General features: G+C 34.5%; 1 protein-coding gene across 4 annotated transcripts in view; it reads right to left on the bottom strand.

Annotated features, from left to right (window-relative positions):
• ZPBP (zona pellucida binding protein) overlaps positions 1-26,369 on the bottom strand; it is a 130,392-nt gene that overhangs the window by 46,168 nt on the left and 57,855 nt on the right. For all 4 annotated transcript variants that reach the window (XR_014067782.1, XR_014067781.1, XM_081537454.1 and 1 more), the window contains exon 6: positions 18,070-18,146. Coding sequence is in view for 2 of the 4 variants with exons in the window: in XM_081537454.1 (XP_081393580.1) it covers positions 18,070-18,146 (77 nt within the window). In the remaining 2 variants the exon portion in view is untranslated. The remainder of the gene's footprint in view (positions 1-18,069; positions 18,147-26,369) is intronic.

Below are 26,369 nucleotides of genomic sequence, written 5' to 3'. Positions count from 1 at the left end.
AAAAACAAGAGGGAATACAGCCCATGTTAAAAACTTCTAGCTCTGTTTCAAAAACCAAATTTACAAAATAATTAAGGCATAATTCTGACCTATAATTAATTACCCTTTTTACTTATAATAATTATTCTGTCTTGACTCCTAAAAGTAAGGAGAGGCTTATACTTTTCAGTGACTAGTAAGCTTTACCTGGTAAAGCATGAGGTATGGTCATGAGTTAACACCCTCTGTCAGTCAGTTAGTTCAGCTCAGTTCTTCTATGCTAACATGCACCTCTAACACAGTAAGAAGCAGGGATGAAGGAACTCATGTTGATCTATAACCACTAATTGTGTATCTCAATCTACTGACTTCCTCAGATATCTTACAAATTATATCCCTGCCATGAAGATTTCTACAAGTGATTGTAAAAATGTTTTTCAGTATACTACAATCAGTCTATTACTGAATTACTACATTTTTACAGTCTACATGGTTTTGTTATATTTCTAATAAACTGTCAAATTTGCTGCTATTTATTTGTAGTTAAGGAAGTGCTTACAAATTAATTAGCTACAAGTCTGGTATGTAATTAACTATATTTAAATAGTGAGTGAAAGTCGCTCAGTCGTGTCCAACTCTTTGCAACCCTATACTATAGAGTCCGTGGAATTCTCCAGGCCATAACAGTGGAGCTGCTAGCCTTTCCCTTCTCCAGCGGAAGCTGTTCCATTCCCAAACCAGGGATCGAACCCAGGTCTCCCTCACTGAAGGCGGATTCATTACCAGCTGAGCCTCTAGGGAAGCCCAAGAATACTGGAGTGGGTAGCCTATCCCTTCTCCAGTGGATCTTTCTGACCCAGGAGTTGAACTGGGGTCTCCTACATTGCAGGTGGATTCTTTACCAGCTGAGCTACCAGGTGAAAGTGAAAGTGTTAGTCAGTCAGTCGTGTCTGAGTCTTTGCGAGCCCGTGGACTGTAGCCTGCCAGGCTCCAACCAGGGGATTTTCCAGACAAGAATACTGGAGCGGGTTGCCATTTCCTTCTCCAAGGGATCTCCCAGACCCAGGGATCAAACCCGGGTCTCCTACATTGCAAGCAGACTCTTTACCATCTGAGCTACCAAGGAAGCACAAGACTACAAATAAAATTTTCAGGAGACACACTCATAATCACTTAGCTCCCTAACACTCTATGCAGAAAACAACAACAACAACAGTGAAACTAGATCTGGAAAACTGGACTTGATGAACAAAAATAATCATGCAAATCAGATTTTGGTTTCCTGTTTTCCTTCTAAAAAGCAGAATGAAGATAAATATCTCATTTGGTAGAAATGGAAAGAAAGTAAATTACTTGAATCATTGACTCAATTTTTTAAATAATGAGTATGTTGATGGTTGACAAGGGTCAACTGTACCAAATAAAGGGTGAAATTGGGGAATTCTCTAAGTTGGGTAAGAATGAAAGATTTTAAAGCAAAACTTTTTGGACCAATTTGGATGACATAAGAACAAATTATGATTATAGAAATTCTTCATAGTTTAATCGCCTAATTTAAGATACAAAGAATTAATACTACAGAACAACAGCAACAAAAAAGAATTAATACTACAGAACAAACAACATAATGCCTAGCCTAAGCTACTATTCCCTTCACTCCCTACCTTCAAACTTTATAGAATGATTAAACATATATGGAAGGAATATGTTCTATAGTTATTGGTTATTGATTACAGGGCTAGAATAAGAAATCATTAAATATATATTTATATATAGTAAAATATATAAACTTCACTTCTCCATGGGAAGTTGAACAGCTTCCTTTGAGTACCATAATCTGTTCCTATGATCATGCCAAGTTAGGTACTAAAAAAGGTGACTAGGAAGGCTTATTATTTGCACTACATTGGTCCAACAAGCCCAGAAAGCAACAACTACTTAAAATTATGGAACTCCTAGGATAGGCAAAAAATGCTCTATATTATACAGGATCAGATTTAGACTGGAGCTCCAATAACAATGCGGGGAGAATTCATTATGTACCAGCTATTACAAACAATACACTTCTAAGATAGAATCTGTTGGAAAACTTTGGTTAACACCTATATTTGGGAATCTCTTTGGAAAATGACTAGAGTCATCAAATAGGACTGGAATTAAGAAGCAAAGCTAAAACAAAAAACAAAAGAAAAGGAGATAGAGGCTTAAGGTATCTTGAATGAAATGGAAAGAACTGTGAATTTGCACAGAAAAAACTGGTGATCTTGGTGTTCAGTGAGCAAATGAGAGGTAGGGTGTCCAGATCTTACAGGAGAATGTTCCAATGTCCATATCTTACAGGAGAATGTCCTTTTTAACTGTCGAAGAAGATTAAACGAAAACACAAAGTCATCCCTCTCATGGTAGGAACACCAACACAAATGATGTATACATACTCAGATCAGGAAGGAAAGTAAAAGGTTATACAACAGTTTGAATTCCTTGGAAGGTGGAATCCACCCCTAAGAAGCATAACCAATCTGAGAACTTTAGAATAAAGAAAAAATTAATTTTGCAGTGTAGAGTCTACATGAGTCCTGAAGCAACAGGCAAAAGGATCAGCTCTTCACCCAGAGTCGGTCACTGAGGTGGCAGCTGTACCACAGGAAAGGAGATCTGCACTGGGGCACCAGACTCTTTAGAAGAAAGACTGAAGATAATTTATAATCTAGGTTTAAACTCACAAGAGATTTAACTCTCATACTAAGGCTTTTATAGTAGTATATTTCCAACTGATAAAAGCAGACAAGATAGAAGCAGAGGACAGAAATGACACTTAAAAATACAGAAAAAGATTTCCCATTTCCAACCATATGACACAACAGATATTCTGGAAAATCCTCCTGCTAAAAATCACCTAACTGAATATTACAGAGCAAAGGTCTTGTGTAGCTCTATTTCAACAATAAGAGAGAAAGGAAAAGCAAAAAGGAAGACAGGGAGAAAAAGATGCTAAAAATGAAAATTACAAACCAAATATTAGCTGAGTCTCTATTTTATTTCATGCCAATCTGAGTATTCCAGAGTATTATAATTTACCAACCTAAAGAGATAAAGGAAAAAAGGCTTAAACCTGTTAAAAAGATAAACACAACAACCAACCAAGCAAGACTCTAAGTAAAACAGTGGAGTAGGAAAAAATTCAATCTACAAGTGAGAAAAAACAAGAAAGTCTCTCAATCAGGCCTTGGGCAGACAGGGGGCAGCAGGAGAAGGTGATAGAGTGGAGGGAGAGGGGAAGCAAACTCCTCTGTGAATTAGTACTCCATGTTTTGCTTTCAAAGTGTGTGTGGGATTTTGTTGTATTTTCTGTGGAATACAAAATCACCAAGTCAGAAATTAACATAAAAGTTGGCTTTGCTTGAGAACAGTCACAAGCAAATATAATAACTTTACAGAAAAACACACACAACTTAAGTCAAAGGGTCTATATCTACTGATAAAGGACTGACAAATACTACTTATCAGCCAGAATTATGAAGTAGAGAATGAAATCAGAAACTACAGAAGAGGAAACAAACTGCCACATGAAAACATCAAGAAATTCATACAGTGGAACTTCAGTTACCTAAAATAGCAAAAAATGATACCAAGTATCCTTAAAACACATAAAGATATAGAAGTGGTAATGGAAACACAGTAAAGGAAATTTATATCGTAATAAAAGAGAAAGTATATCTGAAAAGTAACCTTACATTACAGTTAATATAGGGAGAAAAAATAGATTGAAATTAAAAACTGTGGACAGACTGAACATCAGATTAGGCCAAGCTGCACCAAGAATAAATAAACACAATAAACACCTGAAGAAATCACACAGAATAAGGAACATATAAAACATATAAAAAAGTAAAAGAGATGGAGAAATCAATGAGATAATCTAAAACATACTAAATAGGAGTTGCAGAGAAGGAAATTGGGTAAAAGGTAATCTTCAAAGCTGTTCAGGCAGAAGAATCTTCCAGAATTGAGAAAGCAGTGAGTCTTCAGATTTCAGTGGAACAATAAATACAGGAGGAAGGAAAAATGACGTGATAAGGAAAGAGAGACACAAGAGTAAATGGTAAGCAAATAAATGGATAAAACTGTGGGTGAATCTAAACAGACACTGACATTTTGAAACGATCTTAATAATAAGTGAAAAAAATTTTTAGAAGAACTAAAATATTATGAAACAAAAACTTGAGAGATGAAGGCAGGTCATGAGTTAAAGGTCTTTAAGATTCTTACACTTTTTTGGAAGGTACTATATACACTAGGTAACTTTTGGTTCTGCTACTTAGAGTGTTAAAATTTGAAGCAAATCCACCAAAAAAGAATGAAAAAATATATAAGTTTAGAAGAAACAAAAAATATGGGAGGAGCAAACCTTGAAGAGTAGAAAACTAGGTTAAATGATATGTAATAGAATAATAAAAACCCATCTACATAAAGCAGTACTATGATTTAAAAACAATAAAGCAAAAAAGGGCAATGCCAAAGAATGTTCAAACTAGTGTACAACTGCTATATACAACTCATATCATATGCTAGTAAGGTTATGCTCAAAATCCTTCAAGCAAGCCTTGGCAGTACATGAACCGAGAACTTCCAGATGTATAGTAGTAGTAGTGTTAGCCCCTCAGTCGTGTCCAAATTTTTGTGACCCCATGGACCACATGATACCAGGCTCCTCTATCCATAGGACTCTTAAGGCAAGAATACTGGAGTGGGTTGCCATTCCCTTCTCCAGGGGATCTTTCCGACCCAGGGATTGAGTCCAGGTCTCCTGCACTGCAGGCAGATTCTTTACCATATGAGCTATAGGGAAGCCCAGATGTACAAACTGAGTTTAAAAAAGGGAGAGGAACAAGAGATCACATTGTCAAAATTCGTTGGATCATAGAAAAAGCAAGAGAATTCCAGAAAAACATCTGCTTCATTGACTACACTAAATCTTTCAACTGTGTAGATCACAAGAAACTGTGGAAAATCTTAAAGAGATGGGAATACCAGACCACCTTAACTGTCTCCTGAGAAACCTGTATGAGGGTCAAGAAACAACAGGTAGAACTGCACATGGAACAATGGACTGGTTCAAAATTGGGAAAGGAGTAAGACAAGGCTATCTATTGTCACCCTGCATATTCAACTTTTATGCAGAGTACATCACATGAAATGCCAGGTTAGGTAATCACAAGCTTGAAACAAGACTGCCAGAGAAATAGAAAAAAACCTCAGATATGCAGATGACATGACCCTAATGGCACAAAGTGAAGTGGAAGTAAAGAGGCTCTTTATGAGGGTGAAAAAAAAAGAGTGAAAAAGCCGGCTTAAAATTCAACATTCAAAAAACTAAGACCATGGCAACTCGTCCCATCACTTCATGGCAAGTAGAAGGGGAAAGAGTGGAAGCAATGACAGATTTTATTTTCTTGGGCTCCAAATCACTGTGGACAGTGACTGCAGCCATGAAATTAAAGACTCTTGCTCCTTAGAAGGAAAGCTATGACCAATCTAGACAGCATATTCAAAAGCAGAGACATCACTTTGCTGACAAAAGTCTGCAGAGTCAAAGCTATGGTTTTTCCAGCAGTCATGTAAGGATGTGAGAGCTGGACCATACAGAAGATTGAATTCACTGAAGAATTGATGCTTTTGAACTGTGGTGTTAGAGAAAACTCTGAGAGTCTCTTGGATGGCAAGGAGATCAAACCAGTCAATCCTACAGGAAATCAACCCTGAATATTTATTGGAAGGACTGATGCTGAAGCTGAAGCTCTAATACGTTGGCCACCTGATACAAAGAATCAACTCATCAGAAAAGATCCTGATGCTAGGAAAGACTGAGGGCAAAAGGAGAAGAGGGAGGCAGAAGATGAAATGGTTAGATAGCATCATGGACTCAATGGACATGAAGGTAAGCAAACTTTGGGAGTCAGTGAAGGACAGGGAAGCCTGAAGTGCTGCAGTCCATGGGGTCACAAGGAGTTAGACATGACTTAGCAACTGAACAAAAACAACAACACAAAGCAATGAACAAGACTATAAAATAGCAGCACTATTTAAAGAAGCAAATCATCAAAGAAAAAAGAATAAAAAGAAAAGGTTACAACAGATGTGACAAAAAGGAAAAAAATGGGGAAATGGTGGATTTAAATCCAAATGGCTGATAATTTAAATGTAACTGGTCTAAATATTCTAACTGAGAGGCAGGGATTGTTAACAGTTAACAGTTCAGCAGCATAGCAGAGCAGGAGGTTCATTTCCACTGCACAAAAACACTGATTTGACAATCATTCAGGGATGAAAACACTTTTCTAAGAACTAGTGATTATAGCAGAAATGCTCCAGCATCCCCATGGACAACAAAGCCCAAGATCAGACCTATTGAAAATTGTAGGAGAAACAGTTTTACTTTGACCACGTTACTACTTCCCCAGGTCACCAAAACTCAGCTCCGGACGAGATCCCTCTAACTCACCACTTCTCCCTTAGTGGAAAGAAAATGAAAAATGAAAGTCTGATGGTCCCAGTCTTTGTGTCATTCCCCACAAGGACTGCTTCTGGATGAGAAGAAAAGGGATGGAAACCCATGGCACCTGGTAGGTATGCTCCCACAGAGAGCATACAGATGTAAGCAGCCAGTATGGAATCCAGCAACTAGTTTAACGCTACAAAATTTGGTAAAGGCAAACAACCCTGAGACTGTCCCTTTAGGAGAGAAGAAGAGAGATGGAGCTTGCACTCTTTGGCTCAGAATCTACATAATACCCTGGAAAAAAGAAAAAGGTGACTCTCAAGCACTTGGCATGACTCGGCATGCAACAGAGAAAGAGCAAAGTCCAAGACATCCCCTTTAGGAAGGAAGGAGAGAAATAGAAATTTCACGAAAAGTCTTGACATTTCAGGCACTGCTGTCTAGAAAAGGACTGGCTCGCACTTAGCACCTGATATGACTCTCAGAAGCTAATATGACTCAGTGAGACTGAGAGAAGAAACAATTCAAAACATCCTCTACACTTCCAGGAAAAAGCCAGAGCCGAGAAGAAAGGCTTGGGAGATGCCTAGAAACTCTGGTCTGGTCAAGGCCATCACCCCTGGAAGCCAGAATACAAAGACTGGAAGAGAAAACCTTCCTTTAAATGCCCAGGCACCAATGCCAGGCTACCAGGATCACAAGAATCAGGAAAACATGACACCACAGAAGAACTAAAAAAAGGTCAAATAACCAGCTACAAATAAATAAAAACCTATGAATTGCCCAAAAAGAATTCAAAATAATCTTAAAGAAACTCAGTAAGCTACACTGAGAGACAAACATCAAAACAACAATGTATACACATACAGATACATACAAAACCCAAGAAGAGGAACACAGAAACACAAACTATAAAAAAGAATTAAACAGAAACTCTAGCAAGAAGAATACAGTAGCTGAACTTAAAAATTCAACAGAGAGTTTCAAAGGTAGACTCAAACAGCAAAAAAAAAAAATCAGTGAATTAAAGGAAGATCATTTGAAATTACCCAGTCACAGAAACAAAAAGAAGAAAAGAGTAAAGAAATCCAATGAAACTTACTTGACATCATCACTAAATCAGTACATGCACTAGGGAGTTCCCTCAAGAAGAGGAAGTACCAGTAAGCTTATTTCAAAACATAATGCCAAAGAAATCTGTAGAGGGGGTGGACATTCATATTTATAAACCTTGAATAAAAGCAAATATGTTGTCCTAAATAAAACTACAACAAGAAACACTGTTATTAACATTAACATGAAACAAGCTAGATAAAAGAAATTCATCAAATAAAGGGGACATCCTCCTCCTCAAATAATACTATCAGAGGATTTCTTGGCACAAACCTTTTAGGTTAGGAGAGTATATGGTGATACATTCAAACTGTGGAAACAAACAAAGCTATGAACCAAAAATATTGACTGTTTTGTTGTTGTTCAGTCACTAAGTCATGGCCCTTTCTTTGCAACTCTATGTACTGTCAGTCCTTCACCAACTGCCAGAGTTTGCTCAACATCATGTTCATTGAGTCCATGATGCTATCTACACATCTCATCTGCTGCTGCCCCTTTATCCTTCTGCCCTCAATCTTTCCCAGTATGAGGGTCTTTTCCAGTGAGTTGGCTCTTGTATCAGGTGGTCAAAGTATTGGAGCTTCAGCATCAGTCTTTTCAATGAATATTCAGGGTTGATTTCCTTTAGGATTGACTGGCTTGACATATTTTCAGTCCAAGGGACTCTCAGGAGTCTTCTCTGGTATCACAATTTGAAAGTACCAATTCTTTGGCCCTCAGCCTTCTTTATGGTCTAGCTCTAATGTCCATACATGATTACTGAAAAAAAAATAGCTTTGACTATATGGAACTTCATTAGCAAAGTGATGTCTCTGCTTTGTAATACTCTGTCTAGGTTTGTCATAGCTTTTCTTCCAAGGAGCAAGGGTCTTTTAATATCATGGCTGCAGTCACCATTGGCAGTGATTTTGGAACCCAAGAAAATAAAATCTATCACCGTTTCCATTTTTCCCCCCATCTATTTGCCATGAAGTAATGGGACTGGATGCCATGATTTTAGTTTTTTGAATGCTGAGTTTTAAGCCAGCTTTTTCACTCTCCTCTTTCATTTTCATCAAAAGGCTCTTCAGTTCCTCTTTACTTTCTACCATTAGAGTGGTACCATCTGCATATCTGACGCTGTTGAAATTTCTCCAAGCAGTCTTTATTCTAGCTTGTGATTCATTCAGCCCAGCATTTTGCATGATGTACTCTGCATAGAAGTTAAATAAGCAGGGTGACAATATATAGCCTTGTCTTACTCCTTCCCTAATTTTGAACCAGTCTGCTGTTCCATGTGCAGTTCTAACTGTTGTTTCTTGACCTGCATATAGGTTTCTCAGGAGACAAGTAAGGTGGTCTGGTATTCCCATCTCTTTAAGCATTTTCCACAGTTGGCTGTTTTCCACACAGTCAAAGGCTTTGGCATAGTCAATAAAGCAAAAGTAGATCCAGGAATTCCCTTGCTTTCTGACAACAAATGTTGGCAATTTGATCTCTTGTTCCTCTTTCCTAAACCTAGCTTGTATATCTGGAAGTTTCTGTTTCATGTACTGCTGAAGCCTAGCTTGAAGGATTTTGAGCATAACCTTACTAGCATGTGAAATGAGTGCAATTGTTGGTAGTTTGAACACTCTTTGGCATTGTCCTTCTTTGGGATTGGAATGAAAACTGATCTTTCCTAGTCCTGTGGCCTCTGTTGAATTTTATAAATTTGCTTGTATATTGAGTGCAGCACTTTCACAGCATCCTCTTTTAGGATTTGAAATAGTTCAGCCGGAATTCCATCACTTCCACTAGTCTTGTTGTAATAATGCTTCCTAAGGCCTACTTGATTTCATACTCCAGGATGTCTGGCTTTAGGTGAGTGACCATATCATCATGGTTATCTGGGTCGTTAAGACCATTTTTGTATAGTTCTGTGTATTCTTGCTACCTCTTTTTTTTTAAACAGGTGAAATTAGCTTATTTTAGGAACACATTTTATTTAATCCAGTATATCGACATATATCATAACATGAAATCAATGAAAATTATTGATATAATTTGCATTTTTATTTTTACAGTAAATCTCTGAAATTCTATGTATATTTTATACATAAAAACATCTCAATTTCAACTAGATGTTTTTTCCCTTTGTAAAAAATTTATTTTTAACTGGAGGATAATTGCTTTACAATATTGTATTGGTTTCCGCCAGAGATCAACGTGAATCAGCCATAGGTATACGTATGTCCACTCCCTTTTGAACCTCCTTCCTACATCCCACCCCATCCCACCTCTCAAGGTTGTCACCAAGCCTCAGTTTCAGTTCCCTGAATCATAAGGCAAATTTCCAATGACTATCTATTTTACATATGGTAGCATATATGTTTCCATGCTACTCTCTACATTTCTCCCATTCTCTCCCTCCCTCACCCCTGACCTCCATGTCCACAAGTTTGTTCTCTATATCTGTATCTCCATTGCTGCCTTGCAAATAGGTTCATCAGTACTATCTTTCTAGATTCCATATATATGCATTAATACATGATACTTGTTTTTCTTTCTGACTTACTTTACTCTATATAGTAGGCTCTAGGTTCATCCACCTCATCAGCACTGACTCAAATGCATTCCTTTTTAAGACTGAGTAATAGTTACTTATATATATGTACCATAGCTTCTTTATCCATTCACCTGTTGATGGACATTTAAAATGTGTCCATGTTCTAGCTGTTGTAAATAGTGCTGCAATGAACACTGGGGTACATGTGTCTTTTTCACTTTTGGTTTTCTCAGGGTATATGCCCAGTACTGGGATTCCTGGGTCATATGGTAGTTTTTATTCCTAGCTTTTTAAGGATTCTCCATACTGTATTTGTAAAGCCTCCTCAGACAACCACTTTACCTTCTTGCATTTCTTTTTCTTTGGGATGGTTTCAATCATTACCTCCTGTACAATATTATAAACTTCCGTCCATAGTTCTTCAGCCACTCTGTCTACTAGATCTAATCCCTTGAATCTATTCATCACCTCCACTGTATAATCATATAAGGAATATGATTTAGGTCATATCTGAATGGCCTAGTGGGTTTCCCTGCGCTCTTTAATTTAAGCCTGAATTTTGCAATAAGGAGCTCATGATCTGTCATGGCAAAGGAGATTGCGTAACTCAATGAAGCCATGAGCCAAACCATGCAGAGCTGCCCAAGAAGACAATTCATAGTGAAGAGTTCTGACAAAATGTGTTCCTCTGGAGGAGAAAATGGCAAACCACTCCAAGGTTCTTGCTGTGAGAACACCATGAACAGAATGAAAAGGCAAAAATATATGACAAGTGAATCCCCCAGGTTGGGAGTAGCCCCCTAATGTGCTACCTGAGAAGAGTTGGGGGCAATTACTAATAGCTCCAGAAATAATGAAGTGGCTGGACAAAAGCAGAAGTGATGCTCAGTTGTGGATGTGCCTAGTGGTGAAAGCAAAGTTCAATGCTGTATAATATTGCATAGGAACCTGGAATGTTAGGTCCATGAATCAAGGTAAATTGACATGGTCAAACAGGAGATAGCAAAAGTGAACACTGACATCTAAGTAATCAGTGAACTAAAATGGACATGAATGGGTGAGTTTAATTCAGATTACCACTGTATCTACTTCTATGGGCAAGAATCTTTTAGAAGAAATGGAGTAGCCCCCGTTGTCAACAAAAGAATTCAAAATGCAGTAATTTGGGTGCAATCTCAAATATGACAGAATGATTTTGATTCATTTCCAAGGCAAACCGTTCAACGTAACAGTAATCCAAGTCTATGTCCCTATCACTGATGCTGAAGAAGCTGAACAGTTCAATGAAGACCTACAAGACCTTCTAGAACTAACACCAAAAAAACATGCCCTTTTCATCATAAGGGATTGGAATGCAAAAGTAAGAAGTCAAGACATACTTAAAAGTAACAGGTAAGTTTGGCCTTGGAATATAAAATGGAGCAGGGCAAGGCTAATAGAGTTTTGTCAAGAGAACACACTGGTCATAGCAAACAACCTTTTCCAACTGTACAAGAGATGATTATACATGTGGACATCACCAAATGGTCAGTAGCAAAATCAGATTGATTATATTGCAGCCAAAGATGGAGAAGCTGTATATATATATATATATATGTATGTATCTATTTGTAAAACTGTATATATCTGTAAAACTATCATTTTAAATGAAAAAGACATGAAGAATTTCCTAGACAAACAAAACCTGAAAGCGTTTAACAGCACTAGAAGTCTGAGCTATATATACAAGTGTACATCTGCAAAACCATATATCTATAAAAGTATTTAATATATATACATATATTTTTAAAATATCTTTTCAAAATGAAGGAGATATGAAGAATTTCCTTGAAAAAACAAAAAATGAAAGAGTTTAATACCACTGGAAGTCTGAGCATCTCAGTGCTCTGCCCTGGTGAGTACACTGCCTTATAAGAAGTGCTAAAGAGAGTCCAATAAGCAAACTGAAAGAGCATTTAAAAGCAACATAAAAAATTATAAATCTCACAGCAAATACAGAATAATGTAATACCATAAGGATGACACATAAATCACATTTTAAACCAGTACAAAAGTTAGAGGAAAAAGTATAAAAATAAAGAGAAAAAAGTATAAAAAACATAAGTATAAAAATCCATAATTATACGCACAATATAAAAGATGCAAATTGTGACATCAATAACATACCAGGTCAAGGATGAGTATAAGTATAGACTTTTGTATGCAATTGAAGTTATCAGCTTAAAATAGACTATTATAACTAAAATATTTATATATAAGCTTAATGGTAACCACAAAGAAAATATCTTTTTAAAAAAAAAGGAATCAAAGTGTATCAATGCAAAAAAAAGAAGCATCAAATAACAAAGAAAGACAGCAACACTGGAAGAAAGAAACAAACGAACTATAAAACATACAGAAAATAATTAACAAAATGACAATTGTAGGCCCTTACCTATCAATAATAACCATAAATGTAAACTGATTAAACTCTGTAGTAAAAAACACCTTAGCTTAATGGGTAAAACAAGATGATCCAACTACATGCTGTCTATAAGAAATTAACTTTAGATTTAAGTACACTTCACTGAGAGGCTAAAAGTGAAACATGGAAAAAGATATCCTGATTTAAATGCATTGGGTGTTTATATACACCCAATTTCTCACTGGGTGTATATAACATCCAATGCATTTAAATAAATGTATAAAGCAATCACTGACAGATCTGAAAGTAAGAATAGACATCAATACAATAATAATAGGAGACTTCAATACTCCAATTTGAATAATCAACAGAATATTCAGAGAGCAAATCACTAAGGAACCATCAGGCTTGAACAACACAACAGATCAAATGAATTTAACAGATACACACAACGTTCCATAGAATGTCCCAAATCAACTTAACAGATACATAGAATGCTCCAGAGAATGTTCTAATGTTAGCAGAAGAATATGTATTCTTCTCAAGTGCATACAAACATTCTACAGGATGGATCACAAAACATCATTATGAATATAAAAATACTAAATTCAAAAGAAGTATATCTTCCAACCACAATGAAATGAACCTAGAAATCAATAACAGAAGGAAAATGAAACAATTTACAAATATGTGGAATTTAACACATCCTGGAACCACTGGGTCAAAGAAGGCAAATAAGAAAATATCATGAGACAAATGTAAACAAAACACAAAATACTAAAATTTATAAGATGCAGCAAAAGCAATATTACAAGGTACATTAATGACAATAAAAACCTACATTAGAAAAAAAGAAAAATATCAAATAAATAACCTAACTTTATATCTGAAGAAACTAGAAAAAGAAAGACAAACGAAACTCAAAGTTAGAAGAAATAAATAAAGAAAAAAAAAATACCAGGGCAGAAATAAACTAGAAAAGAGAAAAACAATAGAACAATGATGAAACCAAGAGCTGTTTTCTAAAAGATAATCTAAAAAGACAAAGAATTATCAAGACTAACAACAAAAAAAAAGAGAGAACACTTGAATAAATAAAATCAGAAGTGAAAGGGGACATATTACAACTGATACCACAGAAAGAGAAAAGGTGATAAAGGACTATTACGAAAAACTATATGCCGATAAACTGAGTAAGTTAGAATATATGGCAAATTCCTATAAACATACAAAATACAGAGACTGAATTAAAAATTAAAAAAACAAAAAAGATAAACAGATCAATAACAAGACTGAACCAGTTATAAAAAACCTACTAGCTAAAAAAACTCTAGGACCAGATGTCTAATACAAGAATTCTACCAAATATTTAAAGAATTAATACCAAAACTGCTTAAACTTCATTCAAAAAATGGAAGCATGAACACTTCCAAACTCATTTTGTGAGGTCAGTACCACTCTGATACCAAAACCAAACAAAGACACCAAAATTAAAAAAAAAAAGTTATAATATTCCTGATTAACACACATGTAAGAATCCTCAACTAAACACTAGAAAATCAAATTCAACAAGATATTAAAAGGATCCTACACCATGACCAAGTGAGATGTATCCTTGGGATGCAAGGATGTTTCAACATACACAAATCAGTCATTAACAGAATGAAAAATAGAAATCATATATTACCATAATAGATGTAGAAAAGCATGATTTCACACCCATTCATAATGAAATTCTTAGTAAAGTAGGAATATTAGAAACCTACTTAAATACAACATTGCAATTAAATTCATATACAAAAATTCCACAGCTAGCATCATATTCAAAAGTGAAAAACTGAAGTTTTTTCTCTAAGAGCAGGACAAAGAAAGGATACCCAGTTTGCCACTTTAATTTCAGAGTACTGAAATTCCTAAGGAGAACAATTAGAAAAGTAAAACAAATAAGAGGAATCTAAATCTGACACGAAGAAGGAAAATCATCTCTGTTTGCAGATGACATGTTTATATATGCAAGAAACTCTAAGGACTCCACAAAAAAGTCTTAGAATTAGCAAATTCAGTAAAAGCTGCATGATATAAAATCAACAGAAGAAAAGCTGCATTTCTATACATAAGCAAGAAACTATCTAAAAAGAAAATCAAGAAAATAATAACATTTACATGAATACCAAGAAAAATAAAATATTTATAAATAATATGAAGTACAAAGATGAGAGACTTGTACATCAAAAACTATGAAACACTGATGAGAGAAAATTTTTTAAATAAATAAATGGAAAGACACCCTACATTCAGATGGAAGAATATTGTTTAAATGTACAGAATATCTAAAGGGAACTAGACATTCAATGCAATGTTTCCAAATCCCAGTGGCATTTCCCTCCCTCCCCAAAAAAAGTTAATCTGGAACTACAAAATACACCAAAGAGTCAAAGCAACTTTGAGTAAGATAAATAAAGCTGAAAGCATCACACGTTCTGATTTCAAATTACTTTACAAAGCTATACTGACCAAAACAATATGATACTGGCATAAAAACAGACATACTGATCAATGAAACAGAATAGAGTATTCAGAAATAAACCCACATATATATTGTCAACTGGTCTTACACAGAGAGTAAGAGAGTCAAGAATGCACAATGTTGAAAGAATAGTCTCTTCAATAAATGGTGTTGGGCAAATGATTTTTCCAGATGAAGAACAAAGTAGATCTTTATCTTACACCTTACACAAAAATAAATTCAAAATATATTCAAGATTTAAATGTAAGGCATGAAACTAAAATATCTAAGAAAATATTGAGAAAACAAGTTTTATATTGGCCTTACCAATGACAACCTGGATATGATACCAAAGCACAGGCAAAAAACAGACAAACAGGATTTTATGAAACTAAAAAGCTTGTGAACAGAAAAGGAACAAGAAAATAAGAAGGCAACCTATGGAATAGGAATGTAGTTGTAAACTTTGCATCAGATAAATGGTTAGTTTCAAAAATATGTAAGAAAGACATAAAAGCAGCAAAAAGATAAATAAATAAAATTACCTGAATTTTTAAATAAGCAAAAGAACTGAATAGACATTTCTCCAAAAGAAGACACACAAACAGGCAACAGGTATATGCTGCTAAGTCGCTTCAGTCGTGTCCGACTCTATGCGACCCCATAGACGGCAGCCCACCAGGCTCTACCGTCCCTGGGATTCTCCAGGCAAGAACACTGGAGTGGGTTGCCACTTCTTTCTCCAATTCATGAAAGTGAAAAGTGAAAGTGAAGTCGCTCAGTCGTGTCCGACTCTCAGCGACCCTATGGACCGCAGCCTACCAGGCTCCTCCGTCCATGGGATTTGGCAAGAGTACTGGAGTGGGTTGCCATTGCCTTCTCCAACAGGTATATGAGAAGATTCTTAACAGAACTAAATATCAGGGAGATGGAATCAAAACCATAATGCGCTGTTCACCCCACACTTGTCAGGACAATTATCAGAAAAACAAAAGACAAGGTAAGGATGTGTAAAAAAGGGAATCTTTATACTTTGTTGGCATAAATACAAACTGATGCAGTCACTACAGAAAACAGTACAGAGATTTCCTAAAAAGTTAAAGACAAAATTACCATATGATCTAGCAATTCAATTTCTGGGTATATATCCAAAGAAATTGAACTCAGGAACACTCTCATATTCACTATTCACAGTAGCCAAGACATAGAAGCAAGTTAAAAATCTATCTATGATTGAATGGATATATAAAATATGTGCCATATACATACAATGGAATCTTGCATAGTCACAGAACACAAGAAATTCTAAGGACATAGCTGAACTCAACAACGCCATGAACTCAATTGTTACAAATGACTTCTACAGACTGATTCATACAACATGAGGAGAATATACATTCTCCTCAATCTCAAAGCAAACTTTCACCATGACAGATCACATTCTCCATTATAGCACACACCTTGAATTTATAAGAACAGAAATCATGCAATGTCTGCTCTCAGGCCACAATGGAATGAAACTAGAAGTTAATGAGGAGATTGAACAACACGCCTCTAACACATGGGTAAAAGAAGTTATCTCAAGGCAAATTTTTAAAAAGTATTTTGAAAATTCTTAATTTTAACAAAATATTACTAATAAAAAAATTTGTGAGATACTAAATAGCATTCATAGATTAGAAATAGAGAAATAAGATTGCTTTCTGTTCTCAGTGCTGCAAAATTTAACATAAATATGATACCACACCATAAATATGATACCTTTGATAAAAAATCAAAAGTAAAGGAAAAAATACATCCCAGGGATAAGAAGTAACCTGCAAGGACGTTTTTAAAATGGAAATACTCGGTTACATATAAATAGACGATTTAAGCTGTCTTTTAGAAGGCTAAGTTAGTCAGCTGCTCAGTCGTGTCTGACTCTTTGTGACCCCATGGACTGAAACCCGCCAGGCTCCTCTGCCCATGGAATTTTCCAGGCAAGAATACTGAAGTGGGTGGCCATTTCCTTCTCCAGGGGATTTTCCTGACCCAGAGACTGAACCTAGGTCTCTTGCATTGCAGGTAGATTCTTTACCATCTGAGCCACCAGGGAAGCCCTTCAGGAGGCTTAGTGAGTACTACTTTAGAAATCATTCTCCTGTCAATTTCACTAGGTAAACATAATAAATATTGACCTATGAAATATATATTACCTATGATTTTCATAGGAAATTGTCACAACCATCATAATGTAAATTATTTTATATCCCAAATATTTTTAATTATTATTTTAAATAAAGTGCTCAGGGTCATTGTGATTCCCAGATGGAACTAGTGGTAAAGAATCTGCCTGCAATGTGAGACCTGGGTTCAGTCCTGGGGTTGGGAAGATCTCCTAGAGAAGGGAATGGGTACCCACTTCAGTATTCTTGCCTGGAGAATTCCATGGACAGTGGAGCCTGGCAGGCTACAGCCCACAGGGTTGCAAAGAGTCGAACATGACTGAGTGACTAACAGTTTCACTTTTCGGATCATTGAAGAGTAATTTGAAGTAGGAAGATCTGCCATAAATTTACTGAGCATAAATAATATGTTAAGTATAATGTAAAAGAGAAACTAAACTAAACTGCTGCTGGGAATTACAGCATAATTTTCATCCTAAACATAGATACAAGATGCTGGGTACAGAGCAATATGAAAACAGTTAATAAACAGTATAGATCAAATTTATTATTTAGGATGAATAATAGTAACATGGAGAGAATTCTATCTGATTATTAGCTATAAATTAATTTGCTATAGCAAATAAGACCATATAAATGGGAAAATCCAATTTCCTAATATAATCAGTTAAAAATGCTAAATGTCAAAGCATTTCATAAAAATATTAATTCTACTAAATTCTTATTTATTATTTGATGTTATTTGATGAAGTTTTATTTTTATTGTTGAATTCCCTAAGAAAGTGTTCTGCGGGTAGTGGTGATGTGTTTTATAAATAGCTAAGATGCTTACTAACACTGGGCATGTTCTCTTTTTTCTCACCTCACATAACATACCTTAGATAGTCTTTTGGAAGATTCACAACTATGGTCTGCACACGGCTTGGGTCCTTTTTCAGTGTCTAGAGATGAAACTGAGAAAATAAATTATATTTTATCATGGTTCTAAAGTACTATATCACAATATTTAAATTGGCTTTTGAAATATAAAACAGATCATGTATCTAATATTTCTATCCCACTAAAAACTAAAGCAATTTTCCAAATGTTAAATCACTCTTTTTAACTAAAAATCTAAGGCAATAATGTGTTTTATGTAAGTTAGGAAAACCTCAGCATTGCAGTAAACTTAAGAATTAATCAACTAATTTGATAATATTTGGCAATTCATTTCATACAATCTTTGACAATGAAATTATTTTATCTTTTGTACTATATAATGTATATATGTCTTTATTTTACCTTTTGTGCCATATATGTGGATATATGTATGTATAAATGTATTTATTCATTCAATAGTCTACTTAACTACCCATATAATATTGTGTATATCATCTGATTGACTCAATTCTTAATCTCTACAAAGAAATATATCATTATAATACTGGAAAATAAAAGAGGCTGAACTACAGTAGTAGCCATAGTAACTAAAATGATGAACATGTTCATACATGAGTACATTCGTGTACCTATTTATTCAGTAAGTAGTTATCAAGAGTCTATTACTTACTAAGAGTTATTCTAGGAGCCTTAAATATATAAGTGATCAAAATCTACAAACTCCCTGAATTTTGGAAATTACATTCTAATGCATAAAATTAGAATAAACAATGATATATACAAACAATAAACAATAATCATTAGAGAAACATTTTGTGTTGTAGGGTGATAAATACAAGAAAACAAAGAGCAAGGAAAGAATTCTATAGCCTGCAAAACTGCCCTTCAAGAGTGAGAGAGAAATTAAAACTTTCTTAAATACGATGAGCTGAGGGAGTTTGTGACCACTAGACTTGCCAGCAAGAACCACTCAGGAAAGTCCTAAGGTGAAATGAAAAAACACGAGATAGTAACGTGAAGCTATGAGAAGAGAAATAAAGACTTTGACAAAGGTAAACACATGGACAAGGATAAAAGCTACCATTATTGGATTCAGACTGGATTGTAACAGCGATTTCATATATATGATTTAAGAGCCTAATATATTAAAAAAAAAAAAGTCTAAAAGCTAGTATTATTGCAACTTTGGTTCGTAACTTCACATTTTTTTTTATATAATTTGAGAGACTAATTGATTTAAAATAATTATTAATTTATATTTTGGGGCACACAATTTATAAAATAGTAATTCTATGTCATCAACAACTGAAATGAGTGGGAATAGAGCTCTTAAAGGAGATTTTTCACATATAGTATAGAAGCTAGGTTTGTGTAATTCATACTAGAGTGTTATAAAATTAGGAATGTTAAATGTAATTCCCACAGAACAAAGAAAAATAACTACAGAATAGACACAAAAAGAAATGAGAAAGATTTCACATTTAGCTACAAAAAAGTCAACTAGACAAAAAAGACTATAATGAAGGAAATGAAAAACAAGCAAAAAGAAAGTAACAAAATGGCATAGGTAAATCCTGCATTATCAATACCAATTTAAAAGTAAATGGGTTAAATTCTCAAATCAAATGATAAAGATTTAAGAATGAATAAAAAACATAATCTAAGTATATAATGTCTCACTTAAGAGTTGCTATACTCATGAGAGATAGAATAGACTTAAAATCAAGAAAGGGTATAAGAGACAGATAAAGATACTATATATTAATAAAAGGTTTAACACAGCAAGAATGTGTAACAATTATAAACACTTATATATATATATATATATATATATCAGACCATGAAACGGGAAGTAAAAATTAACAGAATTCAAAAGAGAAATGCACATGTCTACAATAATATTTGGAGACTTCAATATCTCACGATAATGGATAGAAGAGTCAGAAAGAAGATAACTAAGGAAATAGAGGTTATTAATAACACAATAATAACCCAAAATTGGATGACTGTAGTGGTGGATTCTAACAACAGTCAGGAGACAAATTGATACCAGTCCTCTCAAACATTTCTAAAATGTGGAAGAGGAGATAACACTTCTAAACTCATCTTTAAAGGCCAGCATTACCTGAACACAAAAGCCAGACAAAGACACTGTAAGAACAGAAAGCTACAGATCATAATCCTAATTAACGCTGATGCTAAACTCATCAACAAAAGACTAACAAACTGAATTCAGGTGCTCATTAACAGGATTATATACCATGAGTAAGTTGGATTTATTGCCAGAATTCAAGAATGGGTCAACATAAAAAATTAATCATTGTTATATACCACATGAAAAGAGTGAAGGGGAAAAACCCACAGGAACATCTCATTTGACTCAGGAAAGGCATTTTACAAAGATCAATATAATTTCATGAAGAAAAAGGCTAAAAAATACAGGAATAGGAGAAAAATAACAGAGCATAATAAAACCATATATAAGAATCCATAGCAAACATCATATTGAGCAAAAGACTAAAGCTTGTTCCTCTACAATGAGGAACAAGCAAGAAGGTACATATTTGCCATTATATCTCAAGACAGTAATGGAAGTTCTAGCCAGTGTATTGTGGCAAGAAAACGAAATAACAAGTATCCAAATTGGAAAAGAAGTAGGAAAATTGTTTCTATTCACAGATGATATGATCTCATATGTAGACATTTAAAGTTTCCAAAAATAAAACTGTAAGAACTAATAAATAAATGCAGCCAAGTTGCACAATACAAAGTCAACATGCAAATCAGTTGCATTTCTATACATTACAGTGAATACCGCTCTGGTGCTATTACAAATGGAATCACTATTATATTTATAATAGCATCAAAAAGAATAAAATAAAATACTTAGGAATTAACTAAACCAAGGGGATGCAAGACTTATATCATGAAAACTACAAAGCATTGTTAAAAGTGAAAGAAGATATAAGTAAATACAAATGCATCCAGTGTTCATAGATTGGAAAATATAATATTGCTAAAATGTCAATACCAGACAAAAATTTATAGACTTAATGCAATCAATATCAAAATAGCAACGACATATTTTGCAGAAACAGAAAAATCCAATTTAAAATTAATGTGGAATCACAGGGGACTTCATATAGCCAAAACTCCTGAAGAAAACTAAAGCTAGAATCAGTTCTATTGAGATGGATGAAACTGGAGCCCATTATACAGAGTGAAGTAAGCCAGAAAGAAAAACACCAATACACTATACTAATGCATATATATGGAATTTGAAAGATGGTAACGATAACCCTATATGCAAGACAGAATAAGAGACACAGATGCATAGAACAGTCTTATGGACTCTGAGGGAGAAGGTGGGGGTGGGACGTTCTGGGAGAATAGCATTGAAACATGTATATTATCATATGTGAAACAGAACACCATTCCAGGTTCAATGCATGAGACAAATGCTCAGGGCTGGGGCAATGGGATGACCCAGAGGGATGGGACGGGGAGGGAGGTGGGGGGGGGTTCAGGATGGGGAACACATGCAAACCCATGGCTGATTCATGTCAATGTATGGCAAAAACCACTACAATATTGTAAAGTAATTAGCCCCCAACTAAAATAAATAAATTTATTAAAAAAAAAAAAGAAAACTAAAGCTAGAAATCACAATTCCTGCTTTTCATAGTTCACTACAAAGCTGCAGTAACCAAAACAGTGTGTTATTGGCATAAAGACAGAAACATATACTAATGTAATAGACAACACAGAAATAAGCTCTTACATAATGGTCAAATGATTTTTGACAAGGTGTCAAGACTATTCAATGGGGAAAGGACAGTGTTTTAATAAATGGTGCTGGGAAAACTGGATATCCACATGCAAAAGAATGATTATGGATCCTTACCTAATAGCATATATACAAATTAACTCAAAATGGATCACAGGTCTAAATATAAGAGCTAAAACTACAAAGTTCTTAGAAGAAAACTTATGGCAAAAGCTTAACTGTACTTGGCAATGGTTTCTTTGATATGTTATCAAGGGTACAAGCAATAAAAGAAAAACTACACAAAAATTTGAAAAAAAAGATATTATGTGCATCAAGACACAATTTGTCAAAAGGCAACCTACAGAATATGAGAAAATATTTGCAAATTGCATATCTGCTATGGGATAAAGATACAGAATATTTGGAGAATTCCTAAAACTCAATATCAAAAAACCTAACAGCCAGATTAAAAAAAATGGGCAATGAAAGTGAATAGACATTTCCCCAAATAAGATGTATAAACGGCCCATAAGCTCAGAAAAAGACGTTTAACAAAACCAATTACTAGGGAAATGCAAATCAAAACTATAATGAGACATTATCACATACCCATTAGGATGATTACTATGAAAACAAAAGAAAATAACAAGTACTGGTGAAGACGTGGTGAACTGGAACTCTTGTACACTGTTAGTGGGAATGCAAAATGTTGTAGCTACTGCAGAAAATAGTGCAGCAGTTCCTCAAGAAAACAATTATTATTATGACCTAGGAAATACACTGTTTTGAGTATACACCCAAAAAAGAACTGAATGTGGGGTCTCAAAGAGATATGTATACACCCATAAGTGGCATTATCCACAACAGTAAACTGTGAAAACAACCCAATTGGCCATCAGTGCATCCATGGAGAAGCAAAATGTATATATACAGAATGGAATATTATTAGATCTCAAAAAGGAAGGAAATCCTGCCATATGTTACAACATGGATGAAATCTGAGGACCTGTCGCTAAGTGAAATAAGCCAGGAACAAAAAGAAAACTACTGTACGATTCCACTTACATGAGAAATTAGCTAAAATCACATAGATAATAAAGTAGAATGGTAGATGCTAGGGGATGCAGTGATATTAGCAGCTTATTGTTTAACAAAAATAGAATATCACCTTTCCAAGATGAAAGTGTTTTGGAGATGAATAATGAAAACAAGTAGGCATGAATGAATTTAGTACAACTTAACTGTACACTTGAAATGGTTAAGATTAATTTTATGTTATATGTATTTTATCACAATAAAAAAATGGAAAAAAAATTTTAAAAAAAAGAATTAAATCAGACTTCTCTTTGGAAACCATGCAAACAAGAAGAGAATAGTGTGAATGATTTTAAACACAGTATTGAAAGGGAAAAAAAAAAATGCCACCAAACTAAAATACTAAATTCCATGAAATTATTCTTTAAAACTGAAGTTAAAAACAAAGACTTTCTCAGAAAAACAAAAATTGAGAGAATCTGTCACCAGAAACCCAGCCTTGCAAGAAAAATTAAAAGAAGTTCTTTATAAAGAAGAAAAATACTATGTACCTAAAACTCATATCTTCCCTGGAGGTACAACAGTTAAGACTCCATGCTTCCAACATAGAGAGCATGGGTTCAATCTCTGCTCTCAGAAGATTTCACATGCCCTGGAGCAACTAAGCCCATGCACCACAACCACTGAGGCTGCATGCCACAACTACAGAAGCCCATGCCTCGAGAGCCTGTGCTCTGCAATATGAGAAACTGCCACAATGAAAAGCCCTTCCGCTGCAATGAAAAGTAGACCCTATTCTCCACAACTAGAGAAAGCCTGTGCACAGCAAAGAAGACTCAATGCAGCCAATAATAATAATCCCAATAATAAATAATTTTAAAAAATAAATAAAATATAGCAAGAGCATAAGAGAAGGAATAAAAGAAGGTAATATAAATATATTTTTCTTATTTTTAATTGATTTGGCAATAGCTTGTTCAAAATAATAATGTGAACAATGTACTAATTGACTAAAATTTATGGATAAGTAAAATAAATTACTACATTTTTATAAGGGAAGAGAGGACAAACTTTGCAATTCTATTGTAACGTGACTGTGGTGGTGGTTTATTCAGTAAGTCATGTCTGACTCTTGTGACCCCATGGACTGTAGTCTGCCAGGCTTCTCTCTCCATGGGATTCTCCAGGCAAGAATGCTGAAGTGGGTAGCCATTTCCTTCTCCAGGTGATCTTCCTGATCCAGGAATTGACCCAGGTCTCCTGCACTGCAGGCAGATTCTTTACCAACTGAGCTATAAGGGAAGCCTTAAAAGTGATTGTGTCACCCATGAAATGGCACAGCATTATTTGAAAGTAGACTTGTATTAGTTGTAAAAGTCTACTGCAAACTATAGGGAAACAACCTAGAGTAAAAATAAATTATAAATGATATGCTAAGAGAAACAAATGGAATCATATAAATGCTTGATCAAAACCAGAAAAGGCAGAAAAAGAAGACAAAAAAGAAACAAATGGGCAACAAATACAGAATAGTAATGAATGTGGTAAATGTTAATCCAACTCCATCAATAATAATTTTTAAAGTCAGTGGTTTAAAATCACCAATTAAAAGACAGACTGTCAGAATGAACCTTTTAAAGACCTAATTATTTCTTGTCTACGAGAGACCTGTTTCATACACAGAGACACTGAACAGACTAAAAGTAAGGAGGTGTAGAAACATTTACCATGCTACATGAATCAAAAGGAAGCTGGAGCAGCAATGTCTACTGTGACCACAGAGGCATCAGGGACAGAAAGTCATCACAGGAACATAGAGCCATTATGTAGCGGTGAGGGAATCACTGTCCATACGAGTCTAAACACACTGTTTATATTCATGAGACAAAAACGGATAGAACCATAAGGAGAAAGAACAACCCACAGATATGCATAGAAACATCAATATGTATCAGTAACTGACAACTCTAAAAAGCAAAAAAAATCAGTAAGGACACAGCTGACCTGAAGAGCACAATCAATCAACTGGACCCAACTGATAATTACAGAATATCTCAACCAACTATAAAAATTCTTCTTCAGCTCACATGGAACATTCACCATGGCATACCACATTGTGGCCTTTAAACATACTTTGAAGATTTTTTAAAATAGAAATTATACAATGTATGCTCTCAGACTACAATGAATTAAACAAGAAATTCGTAACAGACAGATACCTAGAATGTTCCAAAACACATGGACATTAAATAACAGACTACTACGTAACACACAAGTAAAGAAGTCTCCAGAGAAATTTGAAAATATTTTCAAGTAAATGAAAGTGAAACCACTTAACAAAATTTTCAGGATTCAGTAAAAGCAGTGTTTGGAGAAAAACTTAGTGCCATATTAAAAAATTAGAAAAGAAGAAAAACAAAATCAATACTTAAAGCTTCTACTTTTAGGAAAATAAAAAGCCCTAATGTAATAGACAACACAGAAATAAGCTTCAATAGGAGAAAACAGAAGAGGGAAAATATAAAAACTAGAACAGGAATGAATAAAACTAAAAATAAGAAATGAGCAGAGAAAATAAATGAAATCAAAACTAACTGAAGAAAGAACAGAGAAGATGAGGTGTAAATAAAATAGAGACTAGAAAAAAAATAAAAGAAAATGAAAATTGGTTCTTTGAAAAGATCAACAAAATTGACAAACACCTAGACAAAGAAAAAACAAGAAATGAAAGTAGAAGACATTATTATCTACCTTTCATAAATAAAAAGGATTGTAAGAATATTATGCACATTTGTATGCCAAAAATTATTAAGAGAAAACCTAGATGAAACAGATGAAAATATAAATTATCTAAACTGACCAAAGAAGAAACAAAATATGAACAGGCATATAACAAAGAGATCAAATCAGTAACTGATGATCTTCCAATAAAGAACACCCTGGACCCAATCGCTTGAGTGGTGGGACATGATTAATTAATTAAACCAAGATACAAGATTCATAAAAAAAAAAACAATAAATTTCTATACACTAATGATGAACAATGTAAAAAAGAAAATTATTGCACTTAAATAGCTTCAAAACAATAAACATACATAGTAATAACTTTATCAAAAGGTGTGGGGCTTATACACTGAACAGTATAAAGCATTGCTGATAGAAATTAAAAAGTCTGCTATGGTCTAAATATTTTATGTCCTCTCCCATTCACATGTTGAAATCCTAATGTACATTATGATGGTATTAGGAGATAGAGTTTGTAGGAGGTGCTTAAGTCACAAGAATAGAGCCTCAATGAAATCATTAGACCTTCTGATATGTGAGGACATAATGAAAATCTGTAACTCTCAAGAGGGTTCCTGCCAAACATGGTGGCACTGTGACCTCAGAATTACAGCTTCTAGAAATGTGAAAAATAAATTTCCATTGTTTATAAGCTACCCGGTTTATGGTATTTGTTACAGCAGCCCGATAGACTAAGAAAAAGTCCTAA

The sequence above is a fragment of the Giraffa tippelskirchi genome, chromosome 10 (genome assembly GCF_054371585.1).
Source record: "Giraffa tippelskirchi isolate mGirTip1 chromosome 10, T2T-mGirTip1v1.2.pri, whole genome shotgun sequence".
Classification (NCBI taxonomy): domain Eukaryota; kingdom Metazoa; phylum Chordata; class Mammalia; order Artiodactyla; family Giraffidae; genus Giraffa; species Giraffa tippelskirchi.
This window is presented reverse-complemented; position numbering and strand designations above follow the sequence as displayed.